Below are 17500 nucleotides of genomic sequence, written 5' to 3' on the forward strand. Positions count from 1 at the left end.
CCTGCAGACTGAGCGCAGCTCCACCTGGCTCTGATTACGCCGTGATTCACATGGAGGCAGCTTGTAAAAATATGAACAGTATAACTGTTTCCTGAGTTCCTGCTGACAGAAGATCCCCCCAGGAGGAGAGAATCCAGCATGGAAACACATGAGTCCAGGATTAGCGCAGGTTATTCCACACTAAGCAGAGCCCAGGATGTGGATATTAGAGGGCAGCCGAGGAGAGTCTCACAGAAAATGGCAGAAATGTCAGAAATGTCACGCCAGAGACGCCTGAGTCACCGTGAGAAAACGTGCGCCGCTCCAGCTTGGGCTGATGAAACACTGGAAAGTCGACGTTACGGATGATGTCATAGTGTCGAGTCCACAAAACATCTCACTGATTTTTACAGCTGCTCTGAGAAACAGGACGGCATTCATCCACAATCATTGTGTGGTGCAGAAAAATAAATCACAAAGACACACACACACACACACACACTCACAACGCAGAGGGAAAATGTGTACTACAAAGAATTAACAACAAAGAAAGTGTGTTATTTTAGTGTAGTTATTATAAGCTCTAATGTACATGTATAGATTTGAGAAAAGAGGGAAAAAATATATACATATAGAAAATTATATTTTATTACAAAAGAATGACCAAAAAATAGCAATTTGTAATAATAAAAAATAAATAAATAAATAATAATAATAATAATAATAATAATAATAATAATAATAATAATAATAATAATAAACGTTACAAAAAAAGAGAGGAAAAGAATTCCATACATTTTTAACATTAAATCAGCAAATGGCTTTTTTTTCTGAAAAAGAACTTGTAATAGTGGGTTTATTTTTTGGACAGAAGAGTTTCTATTCTTTTGAATAATAATCGATCTTGATCCTGTTCTGTGTCAGAGGAAGGGACCGTGATGTGTTTCTGATGATATTCATCTCCTTCATCACTTTAGACACGACTACACTAAGTCCAACTCTCCGTACAGTGACCTGTGTAGTGAACACGGTGTTTGTGGTATTATTGTGTTGTTGTGTGTTGCGCGGCGTTTCTGCCCTGACGGCCTGTCGATCCCATTGCTTTTACAGATCCCTGAAGCTTGTTGTTCATTCTCCGGCTGTTTCGTGAGAACTACGCCGGGACAGTTGGAGTTGTGTCAGCACCAAGTGTTTGTCATTTGAACAGAAGGACTTTTTATTTCTGAAATGCTGGCTGAAGAATTTAAAAGCACTAACAAAGGATTTAGTTGTTCAGTTCCAGCGATCACAACTTCCCTTCTGAGCCAGCGCTTTAATAACCCCAGCGCTTTAATAACCCCAGCGCTTTAATAACCCCAGCGCTTTAATAACCCCAGGCCTGCACTCGATCAAATCCAGTCTGCGACATTTACATGATGATTATTTGGTGTTTGGACACAGCACATGTGAACATCCAGCTCAGGGTCCTCTCCAGCTTCAGCCACAAACACAATACACACACAAGTGTGTAGCTTTGGGATGGAGCCTGTTTACATTAAAGAACATATTTAAATCACAGCGCTTCCAGAATCATAGCAAAATAGACAAAGACGTGTTAAGTGACATAAAGAAATGTCTCTAAGTGACATAAAGAAATGACATAAAAAAATCTCTCTCTCTCTCTTTACTCTCTCTCTCTCTCTCTCTCTCTCTCTTTATTCTCTCTCTCTTTCTCTCTCTCTCTCTCTCTCTCTCTCTCTCTCTCTCTCTCTCTCTCTCAGGTTATCTGGCCCATTGCTCTCTCCAGGAATCAATCCACTGAAGGCTCCGTCTCCATCATCCACGTTGGTGGAGAAACAGCAGAATCTGTCATCTACACAGCAGCACAAATCTTACTCCTCATTCCACAACCTCCCTGAAGGTACATACGTATATACAGAAAGAAAGAAAGAAAGAAAGAAAGAAAGAAAGAAAGAAAGAAAGAAAGAAAGAAATGTGTGTTACAGAGAGTGTAAAGGTGTGTGTAACATTTAGTGTAACAGTGTGTGTGTAACATTGTGCAACAGTGTGTGTAACAGTGTTTGAACATTGAGTGTAACCGTGTGTGTAACAGGGAGCGTAACACGGACTGTAACAGTGTGTGTAACAAAGAGTGTAACAGTGTTTAAACATTGAGTGTAACCGTTTATGTAACAGTGTGTGTAACATTGAGTGTAACAGGGAGTGTAACTGTGTGTAACAGGGAGTGTAACATTGAGTGTAACAGTGTGTGTAACATTAAGCGTAACAGGGAGTGTAACATTGAGTGTAACAGGGAGTGTAACACTTAGTTTAACACTGAGTGTAACACTGTAACAGGGAGTGTAACATTAAGTGTAACAATATGTGTAACATTAAGTGTAACAATGTGTGTAACATTGAGTTTAACACTGAGTGTAACATTGAGTGTAACAGGGAGTGTAACATTGAGTGTAACACTGAGTGTAACATTAAGTGTAACAATGTGTGTAACATTGAGTTTAACACTGAGTGTAACAGGGAGTGCAACATTGAGTGCAACACTGAGTGTAACACTGAATGTAACATTGAGTGTAACATTGAGTGTAACACTGAGTGTAACATTAAGTGTAACAATGTGTGTAACATTGAGTTTAACACTGAGTGTAACAGGGAGTGCAACATTGAGTGCAACACTGAGTGTAACACTGAATGTAACATTGAGTGTAACACTGAGTGTAACATTGAGTGTAACAGGGAGTGTAACATTGAGTGTAACAATGTGTGTAACATTAAGTGTAACAATGTGTGTAACATTGAGTTTAACACTGAGTGTAACAGGGAGTGCAACATTGAGTGCAACACTGAGTGTAACACTGAATGTAACATTGAGTGTAACATTGAGTGTAACATTGAGTGTAACATTGAGTGTAACAGGGAGTGTAACATTGAGTGTAACATTGAGTGTAACAGGGAGTGTAACAGTGTGTGTAACATTAAGTGTAACAATGTGTGTAACATTAAGCGTAACAGGGAGTGTAACATTGAGTTTAACACGGAGTGTAACATTGAGTGTAACAGGGAGTGTAACATTGAGTGTAACAGTGTGTGTAACATTAAGTGTAACAATGTGTGTAACATTAAGCGTAACAGGGAGTGTAACATTGAGTTTAACACTGAGTGTAACAGGGAGTGTAACAGGGAGTGTAACATTGAGTGTAACAGGGAGTGTAACATTGAGTGTATCGGGGAGTGTAACATTGAGTGTAACAGTGTGTGTAACATTAAGTGTAACAATGTGTGTAACATTAAGTGTAACAGGGAGTGTAACATTGAGTTTAACACTGAGTGTAAAAGGGAGTGTAACATTGAGTTTAACACTGAGTGTAACAGGGAGTGTAACATTGAGTGTAACAGGGAGTGTAACCTATTTAAATTGAAGGTGAACCAGCCTACTCTTCAGTGTGCTTTAACTCTCTTCATTTGAATATATTGTCTTCTGGTAAAGTAGGTTCCTGACTTTTGTATACTATCTGCTTAACTCACTTTGTTCTAGAGTAGTGTGATTTGAATTGTTATATTCTATACCATTGTTGATTTTTATAGTGTTGGTCTTTGTTGTTCTCTCAGCTGATTAATCAGGAGTAGTTTCAGTCTACCTTAAGGTGTGAATTGGGGGCAGGGCTTACCTATTTAAATTGAAGGTTCTCCGCTACAGACGCTAGCTTCTGTAGCGGTTTGTAAGTATCTCTCTCTCTCTCATTGTAAACTTAGTGTCTAATACTGTTTTGCTATATTCTACCATACCTTAATTCTCACTCTTGTTTGACTGCAAATATGTGCCTTAAACCCATCTCTGTACTCAATTCCTACTCTCGCAGACGCTCTCATCCACAGAGCAGAGGTCACAATACCAGTAACCTCATCTACCCTCCTCTGTTGTGTAAGTCTCAAACAGTGGTGGTAGGTGGGCTCTGGAATTGCCAGTCTGCTGTGAAAAAAGCTGATTTTATCTCTGCTTTAACTTCCCATTACTCCTTTGATTTTCTTGCACTAACAGAGACCTGGATATCCCCACAGAACACTGCTACACCAGCTGCTTTATCCTCTCCCTATGCTTTCTCTCACTCACCACGAGAAACAGGCAGGGGTGGTGGTACAGGTTTATTGCTGTCAAAGAAATGGTGCTTTACACCTCTCCTCTTGTCTCATTTAACCATCTCCTCTTTTGAATTCCATGCCATTTCAGTTACTTCTCCAATTAACCTTGTTATCATTGTTGTTTACCGCCCTCCTGGTCCCCTAGGTGACTTCCTGGAAGAAATGGACACACTGCTTAGTGCTTTCCCTTCTGATAGCTCCCCCCCTGACAGTGTTTGGTGACTTCAACCTCCCCTCTGACAAGCTACATTCTTCTTCCCTCCTGTCTCTTCTCGACTCATGCTCCCTCACACTCAACAGCTACATCCCCACACACACAGGAGACAATGTCCTGGACCTAGTTTTCACCCGTCCTTCTCCAGTTACAGACATGACTGCTACCCCACTACACGTCTCTGATCATCACCTGGTATCCTTCACCATCACTCTCCCTACCCTACCTAAAACTACCCCTCACCCCCTCGCTCTTACCCGCCGCAACCTTCACTCTGTCTCCCCTTCTTCTGTAGCTTCTGGCACTCTTTCTTCCCTTCCTGATCCTGAGTCTTTTTCCTCACTACCCTTGGACTCGGCCACAGATACTTTCCTCTCATCTCTTTCCTCAACTATGGACTTCCTCTGCCCTATGTCCACTAAACCCAAGAAAACTTCTTGTTCTGCTCCTTGGCTTTCAGATGTGCTGCGCAACAATCGAAGAGAGCTAAGATCATCAGAGAGAAAGTGGAAGAAATCACAACTTGATGCAGATCTTGATTCTTACCGAACACTCATGGCCAAGTTCTCCTCAGATGTGACTTCTGCCAAGACGTCCTTCTACAAGGAAAAGCTTGAAGCTTCCTCACATGACCCTCGGAAATTCCACAACATCATCTCTTCTCTGCTCAACCCCCCGGCTCCACCTTCTTCATCCTCCCTGACTGCAGAAGACTTTGCTTCTTTCTACCAGGAGAAGATTGAGGAAATCTGCCGGAACTTCACTTCAGCTCCGACTGCACTTACATCTCAGAGTATGGATTCCCCTACACCTTTGTTGTTGCATTTCTCAACTGTAACAACAGAAGAGATTCTAAAACTCATCCAGTCTTGCAATCCTACAACCTGCCCATTGGATCCACTCCCTTCCACTATGCTCCAGACCATCTCGCAAGACCTTCTGCCCTTCATTACAACTATCACCAATAGATCCATAGCATCTGGTCAGGTACCAACTACTTTCAAGAGAGCAAGGGTTATTCCAATCCTGAAGAAACCTGCTCTGAATCCATCAGACATCAGTAACTACAGACCGATATCACTTCTCTCGTTTCTTTCAAAAATTCTTGAACGCATTGTCTTTAATCAACTGTCTGTCTATCTCTCACAGAACAACCTCCAAGACCCCAACCAGTCTGGCTTTAAAGCAGCTCATTCCACAGAGACAGCCCTTTTAGATGTCTCTGAGAAATTACATGCTGCTAGATCAGCCAAACTCTCATCCGTCCTTATCCTCCTTGACCTTTCAGCAGCGTTTGATACGGTCAACAATAAGACTCTCTTAGCCACCCTCAGGAGTCTTGGGATTTGCGGATCAGCTTGGGAATGGTTCGCTTCCTACCTGGAAGGACGCTCATATCAGGTAACATGGAGGGGAGTGACATCTGCTCCACGCAGACTCTCCACTGGCGTCCCACAGGGCTCAGTACTTGGCCCTCTTCTTTTCTCCCTGTATACTCACTCTCTTGGTGAAGTTATTTCCTCACATGGGTTCTCTTACCACTGCTATGCTGATGATACACAACTTCTCTTTCCCACCCGCAGATGCCACAGCTTCTGACCGGATCTCAGCATGTCTGGCAGAAATTTCATCATGGATGACTGCTCATCAGTTAAAGCTTAATCCTAGCAAAACTGAGCTGCTCTTCATCCCAGGTGACACATCCCCAGGTCATGATCTTGCTATATCCTTGCACAACGATCTGATCTCCCCTTCAGCCACAGCTCGCAACCTTGGGGTAACCATGGACAATCAACTGTCCTTTTCCTCTCATGTTGCTAATGTGACTCCCTCATGTTGGTTTCTTCTCTACAACATTAGAAGGATTCAGCCATTTCTGTCCACACAGGCTGCTCAGGTACTTGTTCAGTCCCTTGTCATTTCTAGACTGGATTACTGCAATGCACTGCTGGCAGGTCTACCTATGAACGCAATCCGTCCTCTGCAAATGATCCAAAATGCAGCTGCCCAGCTTGTTTTCAACCTGCCAAAGTTCTCCACACCACCCCGCTGCTGCGATCCCTCCACTGGCTTCCGGTAGCTGCACGCATCAGATTCAAAACACTGATGCTGGCCTACAAAGCCAAAAATGGACCATCTCCCTCTTACCTCATCACTCCTCGCACTGCACCCCGCACCCTCTGATCTACCAGCACTGCTCGACTGGTTCCACCATCTCTCAGGGTAAGAGGCAAGTATACTACAAGACTCTTCTCTGTACTGGCACCAAGGTGGTGGAATGAACTTCCCCTAGAGGTCTGGACAGCTGAGTCACTGGATATTTTCAAGCGGCGGTTGAAGACCTACTTATTCAGGAAACACTTCAACTAGCACTTCTTCCTTATCTTTCGCATTTTTAAAAAAAAAAAAAAAACACACCTTTGACACTTTTTCATTGTAACTTTGAACAAATGTTTTAAACTCATGGTATCTTAAGTGTGTAACTTAGTGATCCAGCATTAATGTATTCAATGTTAGAGATTTAAGCACTTATGTACTTCGCTCTGGATAAGGGCGTCTGTCACATGCTGTAAATGTAAATGTAACACTTAGTTTAATACTGAGTGTAACAGGGAGTGTAACAGGGAGTGTAACATTGACTGTAACATTGAGTGTAACATTGAGTGTAACAGGGAGTGTAACATTGAGTGTAACACTTAGTTTAACACTGAGTGTAACAGGGAGTGTAACACTGAGTGTAACATTAAGTGTAACATTAAGTGTAACAGGGAGTGTAACATTAGCCCCATTCGGACTAGTTTTCCAAACGACGTTAGAGTTAGAATTTTTTTGCAGCCGACGTCTGTCATTTCATGTATGGATTCGGACGGGACTAACATCTGTGTGTTTATTACGGAGGTAGGAGTGTCTGTGTTTTACATGTGGGCGTTGCACAAGACCACATGTCCAGGATGCGTGGATTGCATATGGTCATATCATAGATCAATAGTTTATTAACATCATATGGTTTTATATAGAACTTCTTATAAACCCACTGGAATAAATACGTTTTTATATAATTTTCACGTTATGTAATTGACTATAGAAATGAAAGTAGATATTACAGTAGCCAGTCTTAACAATTTACGTGATTTGGCTCTTCTTGTTGATTTCATTTTTTTTTTTATTTCTTCGCAGGGTAGCAAACACATTTACACCCATTATTGGTGTGCAGAAAGCAGAGACTTGAATACCGGTGCGCTAGGGTTAATATGGTTTGTTCATGTTGAACAAAACAGACAAGAAAACGCATTTTGGAAAAAAAACATTTTCGGCAATCACAGACATTCGCATTCAGACGGGATTAGATTTCGCAGAGGAGCGCAGATTTTGCTGAAAAGCAGTAGGTAATTTGCTCTGGAATTTTTACACAGGTCGTGTGAGAAAAAGACAGACATGGCAGATTCGGACGGGATTAAAATCACAAAGTACATCTGTGAAACTGAAATTTCTCTAACGACCCCCTGTAAAACTAGTCCTTTTATTAAAACTAGTCCGAATAGTGCTATTGAGTGTAACAGGGAGTGTAACATTGTGTGTAACACTGAGTGTAACATTGAGTGTAACAGTGTGTGTAACATTGAGTGTAACAGTGTGTGTAACACTGAGTGTAACATTGAGTGTAACAGGGAGTGTAACAGTGTGTGTAACATTGAGTGTAACAGGGAGTGTAACAGTGTGTGTAACATTGAGTGTACTGTAACAGGAAGTGTAACTGTGTGTAACATTGAGTGTAACACTGAGTGTAACATTTAGTGTAACAGTGTGTGTAACATTGAGTGTACTGTAACAGGGAGTGTAACATGGAGTGTAAAATTGTGTAACATTGAGTGTAACCGTGTGTGTGTTGCTGTTTTTTCAGATTACCGGGGAAATTTCCAGAGCTGTTTCCACTTTGGGGAGAATTATAGAACAGAGCAGAACATCAACAACACTCACATCCCTGCAGATCCACACAACTTCAACACACACACACACAATGGCCTACACACCAGCTCCAATACAGGTACACACACACACACACATTTTTCACTTTACACTATATAAACTCAAAAACACAAAAACTCAATGGTGTGTGTGTGTGTGTGTGTGTGTGTGTGTGTGTGTGTGTAGGGTTCAGTTTGGTGCAGGATCTCGCGGGTACTGGGTCTCAGTTCAGTCTCAGTGCAGATGACAGCATCTTCTTCCAGCTCGGAGCCTTCGAGCGAAGCCTGAGTCAAATGTCCTCAGTGTACACGGAGACGTAGAGCATCACTCCATCTATCACTCTATCACTCTCTTACTATCCATCGTTCTGTGACTCTGTTACTACAGTACTCCATCTTTCCATCACCGACAATATATCACTGCATTAGTCTGTCACTCCATCGCTAGTCCTCCATCTCTCTATACTTCTATTACTGTTTGCTCCATAACATCACTTTTCACTTTTCACACGTTACTCTAATACGGTCACTCCAACATATCACTATTTTATTCTCTCTCACGCTATCATTCCTTCACTGTTCCTCCATCACTGCTCTTTATCATGTTCCCTCCTTTCCTCTCCTTGCTTTCTCTCTCTCTCTCTCTCTCTCAAATGAAGTGTATAAGAATTATATAGACTTTGTGTTTACCGTTGCTGTGTTTATCAGTGAATGTATGCAGCGTGTGTATTGTGTTTTAATTTTTGCTTCTCTGTTTGTGTGTGTGTGTGTGTGTGTGTGTGTGTGTTTAAAGTTCGGCTTATCATCCTTCTATCAGATGTACAAAATGTACAGTTTGTTAAACTATTAATTATTGTGTCACTATATCGTGTGTCAGAAAATAAAATTTCCTTTAATAATGCATTCTCGTTTCTGTGTGTGTGTGTGTGTGTGTGTGTGTACATGTACAGACCTAATGTAGTGAGTAAACTCCGCCCCCTAGTGGAGACTCTCAACTGTACCACAGTACAGAGGAAGACAAACTGCATCCGTTTAAACACGTGACGTTATTAAACCTTCTGATTGGTCGTCGTGTTGTTTAATTCTCTCTAACAGCAGCTACGACTTTAATGCAGCTTTATATGAACGCACTCACGCCGATACCTTATCGTTTCCATAGTAACAGCTCATAGAGACGTGAACAGAACACACGCCACATAAACACTGATTAAAACGTGTGATATGAAGTTTTATTTTCTTGGTAATCAGATATTTTTAGAACGTTTATGGAAGGAGTCTCCAGTCTCAGTCGCAGGAAGAAAGAGTTAGTCATTAAATTTCATACCTTTTTATTATTTATACTCATCTGTAGATTATCTATTATTATCTATTATTTATATCTGTAGATTCTTTTAACTACAGTTTTTTACTTTATATACATACAATAATCTAATTAAATTATAATAAAATACAAATCTGGAGCACCTTCAATTAAAAATCAATGAAATCCTAACTAATCAATTATTAATTAAATATTTTAATTAATCAATTAATTTGAAACTTAATGTCTATGTGGAAATGAACAGGGCTGGAACAGGGCCAGGTCCAGAGTCTTCATCAGGAGCGCTTGGTCCTCCTGGTCATGTAGCTCTGGTAGTAGAAGTTGCTGAAGAGCAGGATGAGGCTGATGCAGTAGGCGAACACAACGGCGTTCATGGAGTCGGGGAAGTCGCACTCGGTGAACAGGTTGTAGCCGGTGTGTGTGGTGAGAAGAACAAACTGCAGCTGTGAACAAACCAAAGTTCACATCAGTCATCTTCTTACCCTAATGCCCTACTGAGGCAGCACAGTGTGTGTGTGTGTGTGTGTGTGTGTGTGTGTGTGTGTGTTTACCAGTTGCAGGGAAGTGAGGTAACGTTTCCACCACAGATATTTCTGCATGTGAGGACCAAAAGCTGCCAGACCGTAATACAAATACATGATGATGTGTACAAAAGTGTTGAGGAGGCCGATGAAGAACGCTACATGTACACACACACACACACACACACACACACACACACACACACAGCATTAGTTATACATCAGCACAGCTCTATCATCATCATCATCAGTGGTAAAGAGGAAGCAGAGCAGCGTACATTGTCCCCCGGCGAAGTACTTGACTCCGGCCCACCAGTTGAAGATCATGGTGCCATGATGGTAGACGTGCAGGAAGGTCAGCTGACTGTTTTTCTTACGCAAGATAAAAAACACCTGGTGGTAGGAGGGAAAGAATGAGTCTGTTGTTGGTCAGATTTTTACTGAGATATATTCACCATTACATAAACACTAACATTCACCAAAAACACTGTTCAACACCCAAAAAAAACAATTAACCACACCAACATTCTCAAAGCAAAGCCCATAATTCACCACCAAACAGCAGCAAATACCAACATTAAAAACTACACACCAACACTTCCAACCAAACACCAATATTCACAAACCAACACTTAACAACAAACCGAGATAAAACACCCAAAACCAACACCACTATCGCTACCAAACACAAACATTCACCTGCATTTCCTATCAAATACCATTATAATTGGTATTCAACCTTCACTTCATCACAAGTCACGGTGACATCCAAACACTTACATTCACCACAAACCTTCACCAACAACATTCTCTAATGTTTACCATCACACACAGCTACCAGTGCAGACAAATAAACACTACCGTTTACCAGTAAACATCAAACACCTGAAAAATGCAAATAACCAAACACCAACATCCCCCAATACCCAACATCACACACAGTCACTAACAAATAACAAGTAATGTTTACACAAAACACCAGGCGACCAAACATTGAAAAACACCATCAAAGTCCAACACTCAACATTTCATACCAACATACACAACTTCACAACATCAAATAACCAGATAGTAATTAAACGCACACACACACACACACACACACACACACAAAATACCTCTCACTAAAACACACTAACATCCACCACTAACACACACAAAACCCTCACTAACACACTAGTATTCCACATACACACACACACACACACAAAACCCTCACTAACACACTAGTATTCCACACACACACAAAACCCTCACTAACACACTAGTATTCCACACACACACACACACAACCCTCACTAACACACTAGTATTCTACACACACACACAAAACCCTCACTAACACACTAGTATTCTACACACACACACACACGCACACACACACAAAACCCTCACTAACACACTAGTATTCTACACACACACACAAACAAAACCCTCACTAACACACTAGTATTCCACACACACACACACACACACACACACACAAAACCTTCACTAACACACTAGTATTCCACACACACACACACACACAAAACCCTCACTAACACACTAGTATTCCACACACACACACACACACAGTGTTTTGTTTAGTTAGTGGACGGTCAGTCGTTGTGTAACAGACACTTTGTGCTGCAGTAACTCACGGTGTCACTGAGCTCGATGACCTTGGAGAAGAAGAACCACCAGCAAACTCTGGCCATCTGAGACCCGGGAAATAAAAGCACAGAGAAAATGACACGTTAAAGCGAGTCACTGCGAACGCTCCATGAGTAAAACTGGTGAAAACAAATCTCCAGTGTCAGCACTTTGTAACAGCTCAATAACATGAAGAGCAGCTATAAATGGATAAAAAGTGTATTCTGTAAAAACACTGCAAACCGATTCATCACACCAACACCTTACGCTGTTTAATAAAGACACGCTGATTACATTTCTGTTACATTTACGTCACGTGGCACACTCGATATCCATCAAGTCTATCAATGAAAACATTACCACTGGTTCACTAGGACACACACGTATCATCAGCCTAGAACTCTGTTGAAAGGAATTAGAGCACAATTTCTTTTAAATACGTAAATCAGGGATAAATAAGTGTTTCACCCTCATGGCCAGGGGACTGGTGCTGTAGTCCACAGGCTGACACAAGTAGCTGTAGTTCGACACCCAAGACGTCACTAAAAACTACAAAATACACAAAAGTGTACAACAAAATCACACGCTGTAGAGGTGAATTTTTTAGAGTTGAATTTCAATGGATTTGTGAATTTATTCATTAATGATATAAATAATAAATATTTGAGTGATATATAAACACCTAAGATGGTTCATAAAGGTCGTAAATGATATTTATACCTTTATGTTAAAAATAAACATTAATCAGATGAACTTTAACTGGAAGACGAGCGACTCCTCAGAGGGACACGTTACCTCGTGGAACATGTAGACCGACAGACAAACCATAGCAAAGTTATAAACTATAAGCACAAGTTTGAGGTCCACGGCTTCCCGGTTCCTCATGAGTCTGGGTCCGAGCCAGATGATGCCCAGGTAGCAGAGGAAGATCCACAAGATAGGAAGGGGCGAGTAAACCAGCAGCCATGGGTCAGTTCTCTTATCTGGAACCAAAAGTGAAGGAAAATTTGTGGGGAAAAAAGATCTGAATTTAATGAACTGGGTAACTTTTTGTAGAAGAACTTTCAAGAACAGAGGTGATAAAATGTTTCACAGTACACGAACAGTACACGAACAGTACACAAACGGCACACGAACAGCACAGGTACAATACACGAACTGCACAGAAACAGCACAGGAACAGTAAAGGAACAGCACACAAACAGTACAGGAACAGTTCACAAACAGCACACGAACAGCACAGGAACAGTTCACAAACAGCACAGGAACAGTACACGAACAGCACAGGAACAGTACACAAACAGTAAAGGAACAGCACACGAACAGTACAGGAACAGTACACAAACAGCACAGGAACAGTACACGAACAGCACAGGAACAGTACACGAACAGTAAAGGAACAGTACATGAACAGTACATGAACAATACACAAACAGCACACGAACAGTACACGAACAGCACTCAAACAGTACACGAACAGTAAAGGAACAGCACACGAACAGTAAAGGAACAGCACACGAACAGTTCACAAACAGCACACGAACAGCACAGGAACAGCACATGAACAGTACACGAACAGTAAAGGAACAGCACAGGAACAGTACATGAACAGTACACAAACAGCACACGAACAGCACAGGAACAGCACATGAACAGTACACAAACAGTAAAGGAACAGCACACGAACAGTACAGGAACAGTAAAGGAACAGCACAGGAACAGTACATGAACAGTACACAAACAGTAAAGGAACAGCACACGAACAGTACAGGAACAGTAAAGGAACAGCACAGGAACAGTACATGAACAGTACATGAACAATACACAAACAGCACACGAACAGTACACGAACAGCACTCGAACAGTACACGAACAGTAAAGGAACAGCACACGAACAGTTCACAAACAGCACACGAACAGCACATGAACAGTACAGGAACAGTACACGAACAGTAAAGGAACAGCACAGGAACAGTACATGAACAGTACACAAACAGCACACGAACAGTACACGAACAGCACTCGAACAGTACACGAACAGTAAAGGAACAGCACACGAACAGTACAGGAACAGTAAAGGAACAGCACACGAACAGTTCACAAACAGTAAAGGAACAGCACACGAACAGTTCACAAACAGCACACGAACAGCACAGGAACAGCACATGAACAGTACACGAACAGTAAAGGAACAGCACAGGAACAGTACATGAACAGTACACAAACAGCACACGAACAGCACAGGAACAGCACATGAACAGTACACAAACAGTAAAGGAACAGCACACGAACAGTACAGGAACAGTAAAGGAACAGCACAGGAACAGTACATGAACAGTACATGAACAATACACAAACAGCACACGAACAGTACACGAACAGCACTCGAACAGTACACGAACAGTAAAGGAACAGCACACGAACAGTTCACAAACAGCACAGGAACAGCACATGAACAGTACACGAACAGTAAAGGAACAGCACAGGAACAGTACATGAACAGTACACAAACAGCACACGAACAGTAAAGGAACAGTACACAAACAGCACACGAACAGTACACGAACACAAGACAAAAAAACATGTAAAAAAATCTAAACTCAAAGGTCTTCAGCTGCTTTTCCACAGATGTTAAGGAGATCCAAAGCACTGTAGTTTAAATATGGTCTGAAAATGTGCACAAAAATAGTGAAATTCTTGGCCAAACAAATATCATGTCTGGGATATTAGATTCGATTTAGTTTCCGATTGTCCGTCTGTCCAAAAGAGGATCTCGTTGGTGTAATATGTGAAGGACGAGAGGTTGAATATTTGGAGTTATGAGTTTAATCAGCAAAGGAACTGATTTAGATTGGGAAATTGTTCCAAACCAGATCAAGGTTATTTTTATAGATTCTGTACTGTTTGGATTTTTCTGGGAAACAAATTAAGAATAAGACCTGAGGAGAAAGATTATTGGTCAACAAACAAAGTTAAAACAAACAAACAAAAACAAAACTAAGATGAATCTTTAAAGACTTTTGCAAAGCAGTTTGATTTGGTTTTGCATCTTTAATCTTTATGCTCTTGTGATGCACCTCGATAAAGCATTTACAGACTCCTGATTCTGACACGCAGTCACATCCTGAATAAACAGAGAATTTCATGTGTCATGAGCAGAAACTGCTGATCTCCAAGCTGAAACTTTTCACCAACAGGACCTCCTACATTAGAAACATTACCAGGAGAAGATAATGATCTGATTACACTGATGGACAAAAATTTATAAGCCTTTACATTTTACGTAGTCTGTATTAAAAGATTTAATTAAACAATGAATTAATTCATTAGGTGGCACAGTGTCTTAGTGGTTAGCACATTTGCCTCACACCTCCAGGGTTGGGGGTTCGATTCCCGCCTCCACCTTGTGTGTGTGGAGTTTGCATGTTCTCCCCGTGCCTCGGGGGTTTCCTCCGGGTACTCCGGTTTCCTCCCCCGGTCCAAAGACATGTATGGTAGGTTGATTGGCATCTCTGGAAAATTGTCCATAGTGTGTGATTGTGTGAGTGAATGAGGGTGTGTGTGTGTGTGCCCTGCGATGGGTTGGCACTCCGTCCAGGGTGTATCCTGCCTTGATGCCCGATGACGCCTGAGATAGGCACAGGCTCCCCGTGACCCGAGGTAGTTCGGATAAGCGGTAGAAGATGAGTGAATGAATGAATTCATTAACTTATCATACTTTACATTACAGTCACTGATTCATCATTTAGGTTTCTGGGCCAAATCTGGTGGACTGGATAATAAATTAAAGTCTTGTTCCCACCTCAGGAGGATTTGTAATTACTCAGGAAAATAAAAAATATCCCATTAGTCAGTGTGAACAGAATAAATGTTAACACACCTCCATTGTCCAGGATCCACTGATGCAGTGATTCGACTCTCTGCCATGCTGAAGCCATTTAACAACCTGAGCATGGATTAAAAAACACACAACTTTAATAAAAGCTCCATTAGGCCATGAAAAATAAAATATAATAAAATTATCTCGTTAGCTCTTAAGGTTCATCAAAAAAAAGTCGGTTGATTTAGAACTGATTCAAAGATCCGATTCGTTCGTAAACGACACATTACCTGTTCAAGCGTCTTATTTCCGATTTAAACACCTTGATGGATAATTAATAAACACATCACATACCGATTATTGATAGAATCTAAATGACAGCTGGAACTAAATTCCTTGTGTGTGTCAACAGACTTGGCCAATAAACATGATTCTGAATCGGATTAAACACTTTACATAGTGAAGCCCGAGTGACTCTCATTAGACTCGTGTGTCGGCTCTTAGCGTTCAAAGAAAAGAGTCGATTCAAATTGGCGACCGGTTCGTGAACAACACGTTTCCTCTAAAAGCGTAAAACGTGCTCTGATTAAACACTATTTCATTAAACACTCCACTTATGGGACTGAGTCAAAGACGGTAAATGAGCAAAATGGACAATTCAGAACTCAAATGAAAACTAAACACGGAATCGACACTGTTTCGGTAAACAGATAAAAGAGTCACCTGTAAGGTATTTGGTTTAAAAAACAACAACAATATTTTAAACTAAATAACTTTTTTTGTTTGTTTGTTTTTTACACTAAAGTTCTTTTAATCATAAAGATGAATCTTTTAGGTGACTCTTTTACCTGTTTACCGAAACAGTGTCGATTCCGTGTTTAGTTTCCATTTGAGTTCTGAATTGTCCATTTTGCTCATTTACCGTCTTTAACTGTTAAAAATAAAATCAAATAGAGACTCAGGACAATATTTTAAACTATAAAATAATAGTTGTAGGTATAAGATTTGACCGTCACCTACACGTGAAGTCTGTTGTGTTTATCTGAAGACTTTGGACACCAGTTTTGGTCTCTGATTGTCTCCTGTTCTCCCACTGATAAGGCTGTAAACCTGAGCTGCTTCAGCACAGCTTCAGTCTTTACTGTTAAAAGCAGGTTGTTTTCTTTATGATGATGATAACTGAAGCACTGTGTATGAGTTATGACTCGTGTGTCATTTATGACATGAGAAAATGAAGCTTTTATTTTGAAGGTTTCTTCATTAAACCCCCAGTCCTGTTTTCTTTACACACCTCAACAAGACTGCACTTAGTTTTCTTCTACTGTCATCATCCACATTTCTAGCTTTATGTGTCTTGCTTTCTATTGTCTCATTTCTCCAGATTGTAAACATTTTCATTAGCATTAAAACACACTGAACAGTAAATAAGACTGTTTTGTGATTATGAAGCATTTCAGGATGTGCTGTATGACAACCTCAGAGAGTATTTCAGTGCTTCAGCTTCATTACACTGACTATTTTACTGCACTATAAACAGCACGACATTAAACGTGACAAATTCCTGTGAGTTACAGATATAAAAAGTGCTTTATTTTCTCATCAGCAGCCCCTAAAGCTTATGGACTCTTGCACCTTGTAGAATCTACGGTATAAACATCACCTAACACAGAACTAACACAGTAACATCCTTTCTTTATTTAAGTGTTTTAATGAATCAAATTCAGTGAATCATGTGATGTAAGTTACAGTATATACAACATGGTGGACATCAAACAGCTCCAGTGTCTCCTCTGTGGAACCCCATCATCATCTGTTCTCCCCCAGACAGAGGAGTGTGTGTGTGTGTGTGTGTGTGTGTGTGGAGTTGCTGAATTACAGAAGCTGCTAGAAGATGGCCTCCTGGTCCAC

General features: G+C 40.9%; 3 protein-coding genes across 5 annotated transcripts in view; 1 reads left to right on the forward strand and 2 right to left on the reverse strand.

The window, feature by feature from the left end:
* Nucleotides 1-9086, forward strand: part of LOC132853558 (zinc finger protein GLIS1) — a 99507-nt gene extending 90421 nt beyond the window's left edge. For both annotated transcript variants that reach the window (XM_060881393.1, XM_060881394.1), the window contains exons 9-11: nt 1740-1879; nt 8232-8375; nt 8483-9086. In XM_060881393.1, coding sequence (XP_060737376.1) covers nt 1740-1879; nt 8232-8375; nt 8483-8616 — 418 coding nt within the window. In that variant the 3' untranslated portion in view covers nt 8617-9086. The remainder of the gene's footprint in view (nt 1-1739; nt 1880-8231; nt 8376-8482) is intronic.
* A 644-nt stretch (nt 9087-9730) lies between these two features.
* Nucleotides 9731-16692, reverse strand: elovl8b (ELOVL fatty acid elongase 8b). Of its 2 annotated transcripts, none has more exons than XM_060881395.1 (8): nt 16613-16692; nt 15653-15718; nt 12568-12755; nt 12241-12321; nt 11781-11837; nt 10416-10530; nt 10168-10295; nt 9731-10059 (listed from the first exon to the last, which is right to left on the reverse strand). In XM_060881395.1, exons 2-8 carry the CDS (start codon nt 15708-15710, stop codon nt 9892-9894), a joined length of 795 nt encoding a protein of 264 aa, XP_060737378.1. In that variant the 5' UTR covers nt 15711-15718; nt 16613-16692; the 3' UTR covers nt 9731-9891. The 2 variants fall into 2 exon arrangements, with proteins under 2 accessions (XP_060737378.1, XP_060737379.1); XM_060881396.1 differs by having other exon boundaries at nt 16609-16633.
* A 572-nt stretch (nt 16693-17264) lies between these two features.
* LOC132853708 (adenine DNA glycosylase-like) overlaps nt 17265-17500 on the reverse strand; it is a 19680-nt gene continuing 19444 nt past the window's right edge. The window contains exon 26 of the mRNA XM_060881643.1: nt 17265-17500. This exon is cut by the window's right edge and continues 1095 nt beyond it. The gene's annotated coding sequence lies outside the window, so the exon portion shown is untranslated.

The sequence above is a fragment of the Tachysurus vachellii genome, chromosome 11 (assembly GCF_030014155.1).
Source record: "Tachysurus vachellii isolate PV-2020 chromosome 11, HZAU_Pvac_v1, whole genome shotgun sequence".
Taxonomy (NCBI): domain Eukaryota; kingdom Metazoa; phylum Chordata; class Actinopteri; order Siluriformes; family Bagridae; genus Tachysurus; species Tachysurus vachellii.